Below are 19,492 nucleotides of genomic sequence, written 5' to 3' on the forward strand. Positions count from 1 at the left end.
AAGATTTTAAGAAGGATGTTGAATTGCTGATGTCCTTAAGAGAAGCAACTTTAAAAGGCATTTCAATCTTTTAAAATATGGTTGCTACTTGATTAATATAATGTTTGGTTAATATTTGATATTTGGTCTGAACTGGTTGATAACTTTGTCATTTGTGGCATATCTCTTATGTGCTGGGCCTGGGTTTTTTTTACTTGTTACTTTATTTCAACCTCAACACCTCCCTAGATGCACATGTTATTATCATTCCCCCCATGGTAACAATTATAATACTAGCTATCATATTTTGAGTCTTTGTCAGGTGCTAGGGGGCACCACACTAAGCGCATCCACTATCTTGTTTGCTTTTCTCTAAGGTAAATAACATTCTTTCCATTTGCCTCATGAGGAAACTGAGGATCTGCAAGCTTAAATGATGATTTCCTACACTATTCGGCAAAAAAAAGCATTATGCTGAAAAACTCTCATCTTCGAATAAGAAAGGAAAATAAGAAAACAGATTTACATTTGCTTGGTTTTTATTTAAAAATGCTGGAAAGATTAACAAAAAACCTAGTAAGAGTGGTAACACATTGAGGTTGGAGGGAGATAGTAAATGGTAAAGGGAGCACGCAGTGTGTAGTTTTGTATATCATTGTGAATATATTATTTCACTTAAAAATGAACTCATTCTAAGTGCTACCTAATAAACAAATAAATAACATCTCCAGTGTAACGCAGCTTCCAAGTGAAAGAGGCAGGATTTGAATCCAGGTGTCTCTGAGCTTGAAGCATAGGTTTTCTTCCCCCAGTACCATGTAACACTCTCCTTGGAGGGACAGTTTTTTATGATAACTATCCCATTAGCAGCAACATCCCTGTCATGCACTAAAACCTTGGTGACAATGTTTGCCAGGGGATGAGGAAAGCCACAACTCTTTTTTGAAATGTTTTTACTCCTGGTGTGGCTCTGCCCTGCTGCCAGATCAAATGATGAAAAACATGGTCAGAATTATAGTCTCATGTTTATGTGTTCAGTGTTTTTGCAGTTTCATGCTGAGCTGGATTAAACTTGGAGTTATCTCTGTAGCTTTTATATCATTGCTCCAGTTAAGGAACTATAAGCCTATTTTCATGGGAAGAGAGTTGCAATTTTGATAAGAAGAGGTGGTAATTTTAGAGTGGAAATACCAACTCTGTTATAGGCATTGCTTAGGTGCTTGTTCACTAGTTGAGTTCCAAGGTTTAAACGGCGCAGGTTCTGCTCAGGGCAGCAAAGTGGGGACTACCACCCATGATTCCAGCTTTCCTTCTCGCACATGGGGTCTGACTTACTAAAATCTGGAATCTATTGCCTAGGACTTTCCTACCCTCAACAAATAATGCCGAGAAATTCTACCATGCACCTCTGCAGGTAGGGAGACCCTTATTGTGGGTATCCAGAAATGCTGCAGGTGCACCAGGGAGACCTATGAAGTGGTTATAGAAGACCTGGGTCCCTCTTTTTTGTCTCTGTGTAATTGTAGGCTGGTTTCCCCACCTCACCAAGCCTTCTTTTTCTAATCAGAAAAATGGGAGTAACACTCCTTGCCCTACAGCTCCCTAAGTGAGCAGGGATTGAGAGTAAGGACCAGAGAGCTGGGCTGCCCTGGGCATGCCTGTACCAGATCATGATTGCAATTGGTTGGGCTTTTGACTGCTGCCGTTTCAAGAACCCTTATTTTCCAGCTCTGCTCTACACATTGAAATCCTCCCCAGCCTTCAGATGAGTCTGGATGTTACCCAAGGCAGAGGTTCAATGACAGCACACCTCCTTTTCTTCCTCGCGGTGGTACTCAGTAATGAGGTTAAAGGGCACGGTGTACAGGGTGCTGGACATCACACCAAACAGGCTGCACAGGACCAGCGTGGAGTAGACATTGGGGAAGAGCCCAATAAATCCTGTCCCCAGGCCAAACAGCAAATATCCCGTGAAGTAAAGACCCTTTAATCCAATGTAAGATACCAAAAATTTCTGAAAGTCTGTGGGAAGAAGAGAGGGAGAAATTACAGCTGGCAGTGCCTCACAACATTTAACAATTTCAGACAATCCTTTATTCTGAAGATTCACTTTTTTGGACGTCCCTTGATACTGAGCCAGGAACAAAAGAATCCCCTTATCTGTGGGTTGAAAACAGCTGGCTTTTGGAACCATTTTAAAGACCTTTGCATAAAGGACAGCTTGAAATTGCCTTGCTAGGCTGATTTTTTTTCTACAAAGAAGAGTCTGGCACTGTTTAGCAGACAGCTGGATAGCAAAAAGAAGTCAGAAAGGTGGTAGAAAAGCTGACCTAACTATGGGAACCTGGGGCTGCAAGAAAAGTGTGGGTTATTCTGAATCAGTTGGGCTGTGGCCCCATAGGACCAAAATAATAACACAGGCCTATCTTGGCCCTATGACCCAATGTCAGGTTGGGGAAAATTGAAACAACCAAAATTTACAGAATGATCTAAACCCCCACCTGAATGGACTCTGCACACCGGAGAAGGAGGTAAAGGATGTGCAATTATCTGAAGACACTTTCCCTGACTTGCCAATCCTTCCCAGGCTGGTAAGGGGCTCCCACAGCACCCAGCATTTCCTCATTGCTGGCTCCCTAACTCTTCGTAAGCAAGTTCCTTGACTTCTCAAAACCCCAGCTTCCTCATCTGAAAACTGGGAATAATAAAACCATCTTTTGGAGTTGTTGCCAGGATCAAGTGAGATGAAGTGTCCATGAAATCACCCAGCCTAATGCCTAGCATGTAGAAAACATGCAATTAATGTGGCTATGGCTATTGCAACAAAGACAGGCTGAGCTGGAGATAGCTGACTCTTAACTGGATTTCTCTTCTAGCAGGTCAGCTTGGCTTGCTTGTATCAGTATAGTGGTAGAGCTAATTTTTAAAAGTGAAAAATTCTGCTTTAAAACATTTTACAAGGTTTTCCACAATGGCAAGAAAAATCCCTAAATTGCTTTTATCTTCCTTTCTTAATCGGTTGTTTTTAATTCACACATTCCTCATCTCTCCCCTGCGCCATTCTCCTGGAACACAAGAATCAGGGGATAAATAACAGATACTTGAAATGTGGCTATTCAAGAATGAAACTTTCCATATCTATTCATATAATTATTGGACTTACAGCTTGTAGACAAGCAACCTTGTTTGCAGTACATTCGAATCAATTATGAAACTAAACACTATCTCACATTGATTGAAGACAAAGCTCTGAAAATGACAAGTGGGCAACATTGCTTCCTCTATTAAACTTATACCACGCCTGGAGGACTGTTGTTAAGGTTGAGAATAAAAAAATGAGAATAAAGCTAGATAAGTTTCTGCTTGCTTAATAATTATATTTATATAGAAAATGTAATCTAAGGTGTCTCAATACCTAAAAGATACCATCAACACCCATTAGGGAAATGCTCTTATCCAAGTGTGTATGTCAGCAGAGGAGAAGGCAAAGTAGGATAAAGAGGTACTTGGAAACATAAATAACTTCAATACAAAGACTGAAAGTCTGGCAAAGAATACTTTATTCACAAAGATAATCCAATGAACTTCAGGGCCAAGCTTGCATTGCCCTCTGATGGTTCTGATACCCAGTGGTAGTCATATCATCACACAATGCCTCTCTTCAGGACTGGGGGGAAATTACAGATTTAAGCACCAGCTATGACTAGTAATGTATATTATGGTATGAACAATTGGCCATGTCTTAGTACCTAGTGTTGTTACTCTAATTGGTATACGTGTACCTACTGTCTACAAAAGGAGCTTGGAAACAAGTCCCTATCATCTTTCTCCACCTTAGCAGCCAGATTGTCCTGCCAACCTCCACATGGATAGAAACTGAATCTGCTCCTGATGTTATGTGATGAGTCCAAAATAGAGGGTAATATCATGAGCTCTGGAAGGAGAGGAAAGGATTGATTCTGCCCAGAGTGGGTTGAGGTGCAGGGAGAAGAAAACTTGAATGATTTCACTGAGGAAGTAATATTTAAGTTGGGTTTAAAACCATTATTGGAAGTTGTCTAGTTGGGGAAGTAGGAAGAGCAGTTCAGGTAGAAGAAACTAAAAGCAGCAGCAAATACACAGAAATGAGAAAGTCTGCATAGTGGGTCACTGACGGTAGTTAATTGACATGGGAATGAAAGAGGGCAAAGTATGAACTAGGCCGAACTGTGAAAAGCTCAGGAATTTGACTTTATCCTTTGGGTATGGAGAGCCCCTAAAATCCTTGAGCAGAGTTGGCTGGTATTTTATAAATAAAATGTTGATTTGAATTTACAATGGTAGGGATCCAATAGATTTATACATTAATACAACTCTGGAAAACTATTCAACTAATAATTTCTTTTGTAACTAGAAAGCCTTTTAACTAGAAGTGACCTAAAAATAACATGCTTTAAAGTTTCAAATGGCATAAAATTTATGTAGACAAGACTGATGGAATGTAATCTAGTAGGGATTCCTTGAGGAAAAAGAAGTTTAGATTGACACATTTTTTTGTGTGTCAAAAAAAAAATTACAAAGATGAAGGTAGGGCTGGATGTAGTGCCTCATGCCTGTAATCCCAGCACTTTGGGAGGCTGAGGTGGAGGATCACTTGAGTCCAGGATATCGAGACTAGCCTGGGCAATGTAGACCTTGTCTCTCCAAAAAAAAAAAAAAAAAAAAAAAAAAAAAATTAAGTTAATAAGCCAGGCACAGTGGCATGTGCTTGTGGTCCTGGGTACTCAGAAGGCTGGGACTTGCTTGAGCCCAGAAGGTTGAGGCTTCAGTGAGCCATGATCACGCCATACACTCCAGCCCAGGTGGCAGAGTAAGACTTTGTCTTAAAAAAAGAAGAAAAACAGACCAAAAAAAAAAAAAGGATGAGGGTAGTAGTAAATAGTCCCCTCAGTCCTTGAAATCATGAAGGACGTAAGATGGAAAATTTACCAAACCCTTTTAGTCTAGCATTCTTTCATTCTATTTTAAGTGCTTGAAATCTTCCTCCTGGAATTTTTCTTAGTTTGCATACTCCAAGAGGAAGAAAAGAGTTTGCTAAATAAATGTAAGCTTTAAGCACTACTATTTGAGTATCATAAATTTTAACATAATGAAGGTTGTGGTTATGTGATTATTGGGCTCATCAACTTCTTGCATGTTTATATGAGGTCCCCTTTTCCCAATTGTGCTCACTGTTTAAGAGATCTTGAGGCAGGTTTCCTGCTGTGCTATGGCTGGGTAAACGGAAGGGGAAGGGGCCTTCACATACATCCGCCCTTTCTCCCCACAAGAAGCAGGCTGACGGTGACAGAGTGAGTCCCCCTGAGAATGGTAACAGGGATTCTCCCCATCTCTTCTCACTTCCTTCACCCAGGCCATATCCTTGCTGTCCCCTGGACCTGTCCAAAGCCCAGAGCCCTGAGTTGGGGGTCAGTTATTCTTACAATCTTGCAGAAGAAGAGCTCTTTATAATTAGGAGAACTGCATATGTTTTTCAGGCCAGACTTTTCACTTAATTCAATGTATACAGAACTTGGAGATATCCACACACAGTAACAAGTACAATGCAGCCTATGAGATGCCGTGGAGTTGTAGCCCAGCCACTTGGACTTATGCAAAGACAGTAGCAAAATTCCCTTTGTTCAGTGTCTTTATAGCTGCAACTTAGGTGAGTGGAGGTTAAGAGGCTCAGAAAAGCTGGCACCTGGGAAGGAAAGCCAGATGTCCCCAATCCTGGTGTGGTGCTCCTATAACCTACCCAGCTACACATCTGAGCTAAGGTCATTTGCATGCTGACTTTGTCACCTGTCATGTTAACATCGCTTCTCTTCTGTGTCATCTACAAATCTGATATGCCTGTCTATGAAATGCCACCAACGATCTTGCTCCTGTAGAACATGAACCTGCTGGGATCATCCATCCAACACTTCATCTTGTAAAGATTCCCTTTTATTTCCCAGAGAAACTTGATCAGGAACCCACTGATTCCAAGTGCAAAGTAATCAGTGAGGAAAATGACCCCTAGAATTCATGATGATAAAAGGATGCTTCCTATGGTCCTTTCTAAGGTAATAGTTTTCCCTGACGTCCATAGATTTATTAAGAATCTGGTATTTTAAACAGTAGAGAATACACATAGAAATATCAAATCCAAGTTGTGCTAGACCAGAAACTTTTAGAAGACATCCTTAGGAGAGAGAGAGCCTTACAAGAATAAAGTGAGGAAAACACGGAGTTGATGCACAAGCCCCAACATCCAACCTCGACTCCTCTTTCGTAGATGAGAAACTCTGTGGAGTTGTGGGCACTATAGGGATCCCCACCGTACACAATCTGAAAGAGAGGTTGGAGGCTGTTGAGGTACAAATGCAATGTAGTAAGAACCCATTCTCATGCACTCTGCTTCTCCACCCCTGGGGAGCAAATGTCCCTGCCTGAGGGACCCTTTCTAGAGTACAGAGCTGATGCTGTCATGACCAAGTCGCCCCTTCCATCCTATCACATCTTCAGTCAAGGACCTATCAGAAATCTAATGCTTGCTGCATCAGGTCTCAGCAACACTGTCTCGCATCCTTAACATTCCTCCTTCCATCTGACAGCTGGTCCCACCTTACTTAGGTAATCCCACCACTCATCTTCTGCTACAGTCAATCGGCTTCTGACTCACCTCCACATGGGCCATTCCTGTTCCTGCTTGGAATGTTTTCTCCCTCTCTCATACTCCTCTAACTCCTACTAACCCTTCAAGGCCCAGACCATACTGCACTTTTTTATTTGTATTTATTATTATATTTTATTTTTTAAGAGACAGGGTCTTGCTCTGTCACTCACAATGGAGTACAGCAGCACAATCATAGGTCACTGCATGCTTAAACTCCTGGCCTCAAATGATTCTTCCACCTTGGACTCCGAAAGTACTGAGATTACAGGCATGATCCACCATGCCCAGCCTGAGCCCTGCCCCTCCTTCTTGAAGCCTGCCATGATTGGTACGGCTCACATCAATTTGCCCTATTTGTTGCATTTGATTAAATACTGGCAGGCTTCGTAGTGTCCTCTAGTTGTCCAGGGTATAGTGGCATGTTTCTAGACCTGTCTGTAAGCCAGCTTCTTGATGGTACTCTTTCCTACATTCTTACTGTGCCAATCTTAGAGGATAACCCAGAAGAACCTCAACAGGTATTAATGGAGTAAATGATGTGTAACAGTGAGTGTGTGCACAGACACGTTCATTACCTGGCCCATGAAATCTGTGAAGAAAAGCATGTTGGACAGGAAGGCCGTCCATCCAATGAGGTGGCTGATGCAAAGGTAACGGTAGTGAGAAGGCATGCTCACCAGTGCTCTCAGCAGTGACTTTAATGTCATTTCCCTGCAAGTCTGAAATAAAACATGAAACAGAGGTGTGACCTTCACTGCAGAAACTCAGCCTGCTAAGGGAGCCAGAGCGCACAGCCATATTATGTATTTGTCAGTCAACCATCACACGAAGTGTCACTTTTCCTGGACATGGAACTAGGTTTCCCTGGAGTAGACTCACAGGAGGTATTCTGTTAACCGTGAGTGACGGCTTAGCAGTTTCAGGCCCAGAATGAGGCTTTGGACCCAAAGGCAAAGAGAATGAGAATGACGCTAGCTTCAGGCCAAGGTGTAGGAGACATTGAGCATCCTATGTCTGAATGACAGAACTGCTACACAAGGACAAAGCTCACAGTCATAAGCCAGCTCTTAGATGATTATAATTCTTGGGTCTCTTAACTATGAGAGCACAGTAGGCAAATCCAAGATGTCTGTCATGATCTTGGTCCCCTAATGTCATCTCTGTGATTATGTGCTGTTACATGGCAAAGGGATTTGCAGATATATTAATAATTAAGGTAACTAGTCAGCTGACCTTAAGTTAATTGAAAGGGAGATTATCTGGGTGATCCTAACCAAATCCCATGATCCCTTGAAAAGTACAGAATTTTCTCCAGTTGGTAGTAGAAGGGAAAGTCAGAGCAACTCAAAGCATAAGAAATGCCTGCTTTGAAGGTGGAGGAAGCCACATGAAAAGGACCTGAGAGTGACATTTAGGGGCTGAGAACAACTCCAGGCCAACAGTCCACAAGAAAGCAGGGACCTCAGTCCTAAAACCACAGGGAACTGCATTCTGCCAACATCCTGAATGTGCTTAGAGGCAGGCTTCTCCCACTGAGCTTCCAAATGAGAATACAGCTCTGCTAACACTTCGACTTCACACTTGTAAGACCTTGTGCAGAAAACCTAGTGCAGCTCACCCAGGCCTCTGATCTACGGAACTGTGAGATAATAAACTGATGTTGTTTTAAGCAGCGAAGTTTGTGAAAATTTTTTATTTACTAGAGCATTAATACAGAGAGCCAGTCAGCTCCCTGTTCTTAGCCAGCTGTCTCCACCCGGGTTATTTCTCTGGATTCTAATGATAGCAGAAATGTGTTAATGAGCCCTAATTGAGTTAGAAGTAAGAACAATGTAGAACTCAAATATATATATTTATACACACACACACATGCGCACGTGCACACACACACACACACACACGAGGGGTCTTCAATATGTTAACGGAAAATGCATACTATGAAAAAATTATGTATGGATTTCAAAAAAATTTTTGAAGCAAAATAAACTCATACTAACTTGCTATAGTATGTCTGAAGAAGATTTAGTTTGAGGCACCAAGAAGGATAAGACATCAGTTTGAAAACAGCCCCTAACAGAGCCACGTGAATTCTACCAAAATTGAAGCTGGAATAAACATCACTTATGGTGAAGCTTTGGTGGAAGAATGGTGAAATCACATATATTTTTTTTAAGTTTATGAAGACAATGTCCCAAAGAAATCAGCAGTTTACAAATGGATAACTCATTTTAGGAAGGAACCAGATGGTGTTAAAGATGAAGTCCTCAGGGGCAGACCATCCACATCAATTTGCAAATAAAAAAGTTAATCTTGTTTATGCCCTAATTGAAAAGGACTGACAATTACTGGCAGAAACAATAGTCAACACCATAGACATCTCAGTTGGTTCAGTTTACATAATTGTGACTGAAAAGTTAAGGTTCAGCAAACCTTCCACTCAATGAGTACCAAAAGTTTCGTGCCCAGATCAACTTCAGACAAGAGCAGAGCTTTCAGTGAAAATTTTAAACATGTAGGATCAAGATCCTGAAACTTTTCTTCAAAAAGTTGTAACAGGAGATGAAACATGGCTTTATCAGTATGATCCTGAAAACAAAGCACAATCAAAGCAATGGCTACCAAGAGATAGAAATCGTCCAGTCAAAGCAAAAGCAGACAGGTCAAGAGAAAAGACCATGACAACAGTTTTTTGGGGATGCTCAGGCATTTTGCTTGTTGACTTTCTGAAAGGCCAAAGATTGATACTATCTACTTACTATGAGAGTGTCTTGAGAAAGTTAGCCAAAGCTTTAGCAGAAAAACACCCATAAAAGCTTCGCCAGAAAGTCTTTGTCCACCATAACAATGCTCCTGCTCATTCCTCTCATCAAACAAGGGCAATGTTGTGATAGTTTTGATGGAATGTCTTTAGGCATCAACTCTACAGTCCTGATTTAGCTCTTTCTGACTTCTGTTTCATAATCTTAAAAAATCTATGAAGGGCACCCATGATTTTTCAGTTAATAATGTAAAAAAGACTGCATTGACATGGCTAAATCTCCAGGACCCCCAGTTCTTTAGGGATGGGCTAAATGCCTGGTATCATTGCTTACAAAAGAAAGCAATGAACTCAATGGAGCTTATATTAAGAAGTAAAGTTTATTCTTTTTAAGTTTTATCTTCTCATTTGATTTTTCCATTGACTTTAGGAAGGCCCATTCCACACACATATATGTAAAAAATGAATATATAGGCCCCTGATTATTTAATTTAGATTTAAATTAGGTTAAAACCAGAAGCTATAGTTTTTTTGGTTTCAGAAACATGGAGAGAATGAGAAACTTTAAACTATTGATACAATTGTTTTGAAATACCAAGAATGATAATAGCCTTTAGCATCTTGTCATATAAGAGAAGAAAGAAACCTTGGGAATATTAAGTGATTAGCTTCCCTGAAGACACTGATACCATAAACATCAGATGAAATTTGGTAATGGGTCTTTCTTGTCATATTTTTATTTATTCTGAATCATGACATTGAGTACTGGCTAGTTTATAAGACAGTCTACTGAGATTTTCTATTTTAACTGTAACAGCATATTTTTTATACTTCTTAACCTTATACAATCATGCATTTTACTTCTTTGTTGTGGAAAATTATATTCACCCATTTTAGTTCTGTTGTGTAAGTTGATTTTTTCAAATTCATCAGTCTTGCAGTATCTAGCCCACTGACCATAACTATAGTCATTTTCTGATAATAAGTGTTAAACACTACAGGCATGTCCCTGGATTGAAGGAAAATAACTGTTTTTCTGCAAGTAGAATATGGTACCTGTAAAAATAAATGATTATAACAGAAATGAAGTTCAGAATTACTACTTTTTCCTCAACCACAGAAAGAAGCAGCTAACAACATAGCCCAAGAAACAACAGCCTGGTTTTCATGCCTCCAACTAGATGGTTTGTCTTCACTTTCCTTCCTCTCTTTCCAAAAATGCAAAACTGAGAAAGTGAATCTGGCCAACAAGTATTCAGCCTCATTCTAAATATTAATATATGCTTCTGACTTATACATAATTTTCAGCCTGCTTTCATTGTTAGCCTAATTTGTCCTTTCTTCTAAAAATAAATATGAGCTTTCAAAATGTGCCTAGTGTTTCTGTAAAAGCTGGGAGTGTAAATATTCAAAGCCCCTTTGTATATTGTAACTCAGAATAAAAACTCAGCTGGCATATTATTCCTGACTCATCAATTCCCTTGTAAAACCCTTTTAATCATTTTGAAACCTTGGGAGTTGTTTTACTGCATTTATTTTGTACCACTGTCAGCTGTAGACTGGGTGGTGATAAATTTACAAGCAAAAAAGGTACAGAGTCTATCAGGGAGAAAGAAAACTTCACAAATGTGCCCTCAAAAGGAGACTATTTAAATGTTAAAGGGAGCAACTGATGGCATGGAGGAATTGGAGATAGATTTTATGAGATCTGGTTTAAACTTGTGAAATAATTCAGCCCTCTTGCCATTAAAAAAAAAATTTTTGTTCTTAAATTACACAGCCACCCTTATTTTGGAAAGCAATGTCTTTGGCAAGCAATAACAGCCCTGCAGCCTTGGCCCTGACCCTGGAAACATGCAGACTTCTTTTGCTTGACTGGAGACCTCCCAGGGCACACATTTGGAAGAGAAGTGCGAATCCATGGCTTTGAGAGTAAGATGTATTACTCTGTGCTTTATTCTTACTTTATCTTTTTGTCTTATTTTATTTGCTTATTTATTTATATTTTTAGAGGTGGGGTCTCACTCTGTTGCTCCGATAAGTGTGCAGTGGCATGATCACAGCTCACTGCAGCATCAAACACTTGGGCTCAATGCATCCTCCCACCTCGGCCTCATGAGTTGCTGGGACTACAGGAATGAGCCACTGCATTGGTCTCAATTTGTTTTTTAAACCAAATAATGAAATCATTCAGAGCCTGCAACATTTTTTATGTGGCCCCTACTAGAAAGTTCGTAGTATCTGTTGTATTTATTTTTGTACTCGTGTGGGAGTTCCATGCCTTTCAAAAGGCTTCCATTCAGTTGATTTCATTTGATCCTCACAGTAGCCTCTGAATGGGTGAGACAACCCCTGTCTATGCAACTCTTGGAGGGGGAGTCCCAGTCTATCTAAGGGGACATCAAAGAGGCAGATAACCTATCAGGGTGTTATCTGTTATCACGTATATACTTACCTTTAGTAAAACTCCATCTTGTTTTGTTCCCCAAACCACCACATTATTTTAAAATTTTTGCTTTCACATTATTTGATTACTTTTTTCCTTATTTTTTATCTATTATAGAAATTTTGGATGTATTGCAGAATTTAAAAATAGAAAATTAGAGCTTCCTGTGAGCCTATCATCCAGACTTTTCATTTTTGGTATTATTTCCTTTCCATTTTTCCTCTATGTATACAGCTTTGTTTTCTCCCAAAATAAAGATTGTTTTGTGTATGTAATGTATATTTTACCTGATACATTTTTATTAAACCTTCAGAAACATATATTTTTAATGACTGCATGAATTTTATCATATAGATATTCCATGATTCTCTGGCTGTCCTGCATAAATGCACAAAGGGCTCCAGTCCAACTAGGAATCTTAGAGTTCTGGTTTGTTGGTGAAGGAGGGGCAAGGAGTATAGGTATTATCCACCAAGCAGCCTGGTGTCAGGAAAGAGGGTTGAGTCCAGGCATTAGGAGACCTAAAATCTCATATTTTCTCCACTTGTGTGATCGAGATAAAATGAAGGCTTTATCCCAATGACCTCATAGTTCCTCCTTGCACTCTTATAGTTATGGAAAACACTGCACTCATCCTAAAATAGGAGCTACTGTTGGAATCAGATGAATAGATTACTCTCTTCAACTGCATTCTCCTATCAAGTGGCATGGGGAGAGGCAGGTTGATGTGCTGTGGCAACTCAATTCCAAGGCAGTCACGGTGATAGAATGAGGCCTTCTTTCAGCAGATCATACTCAACCATTTTGCCAATTCAAACATAAGCAGTGTCGAAGTTTACTTTTGCATTTATTTTGGAAAAATGCTAAGCAAATGAACAGAGTAAACAATACTGGAGGAAGCGCTTGATCTCAAGGAAAAACTACTTACAGAATTTTATAACTAACAGCTAAGATGTATTGCTTTTATTCATATACATAACTGAATACAAAAAAATGAGGTTTTCTACTGACTATACATAGCAAAAAAAAAAAAATCCTTAAAATACCATTAAAATAAAGTACAGTTTTTAGTTTTGTAAACCACTTAGCTAAATGTAATGTGGTATCCTAGATTGGATCAGAAAAAGGATATTACCAGAAATGGGATAGCTGGATCAAATGGTAGTTCTACTTTCAGTTCTTTTTCTTTTTCTTTTTTTATTGTACTTTAAGTTCTAGGGTACATGTTCACAACGTGCAGGTTTGTTACATATGTATACGTGTGCCATGCTGGTGTGCTGCACCCATTAACTCGACATTTACATTAGGTATATCTCCTAATGCTATCCCTCCCCCAACCCCCCACCCCACAATAGGCCCTGGTGTGTGATGTTCCCCTTCCTGTGTCCAAGTGTTCTCATTGTTCAATTCCCAGGTGAGAACATGCAGTGTTTGGTTTTCTGTTCTTGCAATAGTTTGCTGAGAATGATGGTTTCCAGCTTCATCCATGTCCCTACAAAGGACATGAACTCATCCTTTCTTATGACTGCATAGTATTCCATGGTGTATATGTGCCACATTTTCTTTATCCAGGCTATCATTGATGGGCATTTGGGTTGTTCCAAGTCTTTGCTATTGTGGATAGTGCCGCAATAAACATACATGTGCATGTGTTTTTATAGAGCATGATTTGTAATCCTTTGGGTATATACCCAGTAATGGGATGGCTGGGTCAAATGGTATTTGTAGTTCTAGATCCTTGAGGAAACGCCACACTGTCCTCCACAATGGCTGAACTAGTTTACAGTCCCACCAACAGTGTAAAAGTGTTCCTACTTCTCCAAATCCTCTCCAGCACCTGTTGTTTCCTGACTTTTTAATGATTGCCATTCTGACTGATGTGAGATGGCCATCAGGGAAATGCAAATCAAAACCACAATGAGATACCTTTCAGTTCTTTAAGGAATTGCCACACTGTTTTCCATAGTGGTTGTACAAGTTTACATCCCCACCAGCAGTGTAGAAGTGTCCCCTGTTCACTGCATCCACATCAACATCTATTTTTGTATTATTGCCATTCTTGTGACATATATATATGTGTGTATATATATACACACACACACATATATATACATATATATATATCACAGTTTTTTTTTTTTTTTTTTTTTTTTTTTTTTTGAGACAGAGTCTTGCTCTGTCGCCCAGGCTGGGGTGCAGTGGCCGGATCTCAGCTCACTGCAAGCTCCGCCTCCCGGGTTTAGACCATTCTCCTGCCTCAGCCTCCCGAGTAGCTGGGACTACAGGCGCCCGCCACCTCGCCCGGCTAGTTTTTTGTATTTTTTAGTAGAGACGGGGTTTCACCGTGTTAGCCAGGATGGTCTCGATCTCCTGACCTCGTGATCCGCCCGTCTCGGCCTCCCAAAGTGCTGGGATTACAGGCTTGAGCCACCGCGCCCGGCCCACAGTTTTTTATTCACTCTTTGATTGATGGGTATTTAGGTTGGTTCCACGTTTTTGCAATTGCGAACTGTGCTGCTGTAAACATGAATGTGCAAGTATTTTTTATATATATGATGGAATAGTACTCAGCCATAAAAGGAATGAATTAATGGCATTCACAGTGACCTAGATGAGATTGAAGAATATTATTCTAAGTGAAGTAACTCAGGAATGGAAAACCAAACATTGTATGTTCTTAGTCAAAAGTGGGAGCTAAGCTATGAGGATGCAAAGGCATAAGAGTGACACAATGGATGTTGGGGACTCAGGGGGTAAGGGTGGAAAGGGGATGAGGGATAAAAGATTACAAATTGGGTGCAGTGTGTACTGCTCAGGTGATGGGTGCACCAAAATCTCACAAATCACCACTAAAGAACTTACTCATGTAACCAACCGCCACCTGTTCCCCCATAACCTATGGAAATTTTTTTTTTAAAAAAAGGACATTAGTAGAAAAACGGTGAAATTCAAATAAGTCTGCTGTTTACCTAACAGTACTGAAGCAGTGTTAATTTCTTAGTTTTAACAAATGTACATGGTTGTCTATGACGTTAACATAAGAGAGAAGCTGGTAAAGCATAGATAGGAACTCTCTCTACTATCTGCAACTTTTTGTAAATCTAAAATTATTCAAAAATTAAACTTTGATTAAGAAAACAAAATAACACATAGGCACGCTTTGCTAGGTGACAACTCTATGGGGTAGAACAAGGGCTCTGGTGTTCACTACAGTCTTCTGATGCTCAGCATTGGGTCTGGCAGGGGTAACTAATAACTATTGAATGAATAAAATAATGTACAAGTGGATGAACCATGCACACAGTGCAACCCATTCCAAGAAATCTTATTGTTCACCCAAATACACCCTCCTCTTTATTCCCTGTAGTCAGTAGTCAGCAGCCAGATTAATATCAAAAACAAAAAAGACCAAAAAAAAAAAAAAAAAAAAGGCTAACATCAGTGAGTCCTCTGCCCCACTAGTTTTGATGGACCTCCATCATCTACCTAATAAAATTTTAGTTCTTATGCTGGCATTCAAAAGCATCCAAAATCTGTCTCCAATTTGCTTTCCTAACTTTAGTTCTAAAGTTACAAACTCTATGATCTACAGTACCACTTACACTTTCTGCAAATATGCTTCATGCTTTTAAAATATATATTTTTTTAATATCTGTGGCTTTGCTGATGCTCTTCTGTCAGAATTATTTTTCCCCAAAAATATCTATTCAAATCCTAACTATCATTCAAGGCAGAACTCAGGGGCGATCACCTCCATGACCCCTCTCTCCATTTATTTAGGCACAATCCTTCCCTCTTTAAAACTAAAAGCAATTGTTATTATGCCATTTGTGGCCACCTTGGAAATGTGCCATTTGGGTCACCTACTGGAGAAAACACAGTTGATCGACAGCTCCGAATTCTGCCTTTCTGGATCCATTGCTCCTGTTCCTGCCAAGGAACTCTGTTCCTGTACCTGTTCCTCTCAAGGTCACCCTTTTCCTGGCTGTTCCCAGATAGTGACTAAGCAAGACGGCGGGTATTAGTGCTAGCCTGTTCCTACAAGAGCTGGGACTCCTCTAAGGAGCAACTTTGGCTGGAGGACTCCCATTTGGCCTGGGTGAAGCTTTCTTGGAACTTCACTGCATCTGAGAGGCTTCCTACCCTATCCTCTTTCCTTTCCTTTCTCCTTTCACAGATGTTTGACTTACATCAAGATAAGAAGACTTTCCCTTCCTATTTCTACTTTCTCCACCTTATCTTTCATGCTGTTTTCTCCAATGAATCTCTTACATGTCAAATCCTATATTGGTGCCTTTTTAAAAGATCTGAACTGATACATTGTTTCTATAGAATTTACCATGTTCTATCATGGATTATGAGTCATGATATAAACGACTTATTCCACCTGTTTGGCTATAAATTCTTGGGCATATAGACTGGACATTTGTCAGTTTTATGGTCCCCAAATATCTAGTACAGCACTTTGCACATACTCAGTACCCCAAGCTGTTTGTTAAATGAATAATGATTATAATGTGTTGATATACTTACGTGAAGTTTGAAAAAGTGTCTTTGCATGCTTTTTCTTGGTTGAACATCCTAACAATCCTAGAAAATAGACTGGCCAAATCAACAAGAGAAGCTGACCTCACAGGAAGGTGAGATTTACTGAGCTTGTCTGAAAGTTGTTGGAGTCCAGATTTGTGTCCCCTGTTTGTGTTTAAAGCACTCAGTGTTCTGTCCGGGTCATAATAACAAGACCTAAACCCAACAGCTTACTATGTGGTAGCAAACACTCTAAGTAACTTTACATGGATTAGCCCCTGAGACCTGCACAAAACCCTTGTAGGTAGATGGAATCATTTTCTCATTTAACAGAAATGTAAATGCCCAAAGTCATGCAATCCAGAGATGGTATAGCCAGGATTTAAGCACTGCGCTCTTTATCTTTAGGTTCCCCTACAGTAAGTAGTTATTTGTGATTCATTGAATGAATAACACAGGTCAGCAGCTAGAGGAACCAAGATTTGAACTTAAGTCTTCTACAACCTTTTGTCAATCAAGGAATCCTTTGTTCTATATCCCTGAGGTTTTAGCATTCAATTTTAGCTTGAAGGTAAATGCAATTACTTCCTCTGTGTTGTCCAATAGAACTTTCTACAATGATGAGAATGTCTTACATCTGCACCGTCCTATATTTTAGCTGTAAGCCTATGGGGCCTTTGAACATTTGAAACGTAGCTAAAGCAACTGAAGAAATGAAGTTCTAATTTTATTTTTATTTTAATTTAAATAGTCCCATGGGATTATTAGCTACTATATTGCTCAGCTTCATTCTAGTCTCTTCTCTGATCATTTCATCTGAACGTGGTCTCATTTCTCTGGCAGTTAGTTGAGTTTTATTTCAGATTTTAAGCTGATGAATTCTCTGTGCAGTTCACTTAAAATGAACTAAAATATCCAGTCAACTCATGACAGGTAAATTCAATATGCCCAACTCAGTCACCAACCCAAGGATGCTACCATTTGGTGGAAAAAATTTCTAATTTATGATCCTAATCTAAGAGGATATTTCTTCTGGCCTAAGGATGATTTTAGCCTTCTCTTGTGGCCTAACCTTTCTCAATTGGCTTCATCTTCCTTGGTTGGATGCTCTAAGAGGAGTAAGAGACAGGATGACCAGAGGAAAATGCAGACATTTTTCTTTGACATATAAAATTTTACTTCCAAGGGATGATAGCTACTGGGAATTTGGGAATTCAGTTAGACTCCACAAAACTCTTCACATCAAACAAACACACAAAACAAAGAATTTTTTTAAAAAAGAAGAGAACAAAGAGCAAGAATATTTTTCCCATGTAAAGAAAAAAATGTTGCATCTTTACCTGTTCAGCATGATTTTTGTTTTTTGCTCCCTGCATTGCCAGCTCTCGATTTACATAACCATTTTTAACTTTCTCGATAGAACCATACTCGTACATTCCATCTGATGACAATGGAGGGTCCTGAGGGGTTTGCTGTGGGGGAATGCCCTTTGCAACATCTGTAAGTGGGGCTTCAGAGATACTGCACAGATGAACAATAAAACACAAAGTGAGCACCAATGCAGAGAAGAAGAACATGACCTGGAATTCTGTACCCAGCAGTCTTCCCAGTTCCAGATGGGCCCAGTCTATAGCACCCGAAAGGTAACCCAGGGCACCTCCGAAACCTGGAAAGCAAAAAAAGCTGTGTTAGCATATTTAGCAAATTATTGTTCATTTTCCTCATGCATAGACACTCCCCTTCAGTGGGAAAACTCCCTAAAGACAGCAGAGGCAGCCTGGAGATGATTGGAAAAGCAATACAGCAAGAGGCTGAAAAACACGCAGCCAGGCAATGTGGATTCAAGTTTTGGCTCTAGCATTTACTTGGTGAGACCTTGGGCTTCCTCACCCAGAACATGGAGGTAATAGTAGAAGAGTAACCTACTCTTAGGGTCATGGTTTGAAAATAGAAAGTGTTCAGGATGGGGCCAGACACATAGCAAGGACTTACTAAGTATTGCTACCATCAGAGATACTGTGACCTTTCCAAAGTGCATTCTCTAGACTGTTTTTGAACTTAAATTTCTCACCAGAAAAAGCCCCAGAGAAAACCAATTTATGGCAGCAATAAAATTAAATGACTTGTAGTTTCTCTATTATTAAGCTTCCTGGGATGACGTAAGCTTGCAAAGTTCAAACACCCTCAAAAGCTGTCTTTCTTCCTCTATTAGAAGCTAAAGATACTTGTTCCCAGTTGATAGCTGGGAACAGGAAATAATGAGAACAAAAGTTTACACATGAATTTTTAAAACTCCTATTCTCATTTCACAGGACTCCAACCTGAGGTCTTTTTGGTGCTTGTTTTATCTTCTCAGGCTTAAACATAGTGTCACTTGAGGGATACTGAGGAAAGGCTCCTCAAAATCTATCCCACCCTAATTATCTGATATTTAAAATCCAATTATTAGTTATTCCTTTTTTGAGTTTCTGTTTTAAAATACACGTGTTCCTGGTATGGGCAGGAAATTACTCAGCACCAAAGTAGTAACTGTTCCTCAGATGTTCCTTCTGGTGCAGACATTAGTGACTTCTGATAAAGGTGGGAAGATAGCATGGTGGGGGAGGGGACAGTGGACATACTACAGGATGTCAAGGGAATTAAAGAGTTGAGTGCCGGACATATCCTCTACATATGTCACAAACTTATGTAGGGCTGATCCTCCTGTCAAAATTCTTTAAACATCAAACTCCCATCATGCCTACCAACCACAATTTATCTAGCTGAACAGATCAGCTTTCATTTTTGTTTTTGATTTTTGTGTGTGTGTGTATGAGTGAAGTCTCTATTTTATTTCTCAGATAAGTACAATATCTTCACAAGCTAGAGAATCAAGGAAGAAAACAGAACTAAAGGAGTTCCTCTCTAATCCTAAACATCTAAAGTTACATAAACCCTGACCTCAAGAACACAAACCTGAATGCCAAGTACCATGAATCCTAGTTTGTTCAAATTAGTGAAAGAGTAGACGATTTTGGTCACTTCATATTCTGGTTAGTTTCAATTTAACATAGAGACTATTTATGGAGGATCAACAATCTAATCATTGCATTCCAAAAATAAA

The 19,492-nt window shown here is 39.7% G+C and overlaps 1 protein-coding gene across 1 annotated transcript in view; it reads right to left on the reverse strand.

Annotated features, from left to right (window-relative positions):
* SLC45A2 (solute carrier family 45 member 2) overlaps window positions 1–19,492 on the reverse strand; it is a 41,025-nt gene that overhangs the window by 1,678 nt on the left and 19,855 nt on the right. The window contains exons 3-6 of the mRNA XM_015139812.3: window positions 17,730–18,055; window positions 7,234–7,377; window positions 6,207–6,330; window positions 1,790–2,001 (exon numbers count right to left, since the gene is read on the reverse strand). Coding sequence (XP_014995298.3) covers window positions 1,790–2,001; window positions 6,207–6,330; window positions 7,234–7,377; window positions 17,730–18,055 — 806 coding nt within the window. The remainder of the gene's footprint in view (window positions 1–1,789; window positions 2,002–6,206; window positions 6,331–7,233; window positions 7,378–17,729; window positions 18,056–19,492) is intronic.

Source organism: Macaca mulatta, chromosome 6 (genome assembly GCF_049350105.2).
Source record: "Macaca mulatta isolate MMU2019108-1 chromosome 6, T2T-MMU8v2.0, whole genome shotgun sequence".
Taxonomy (NCBI): domain Eukaryota; kingdom Metazoa; phylum Chordata; class Mammalia; order Primates; family Cercopithecidae; genus Macaca; species Macaca mulatta.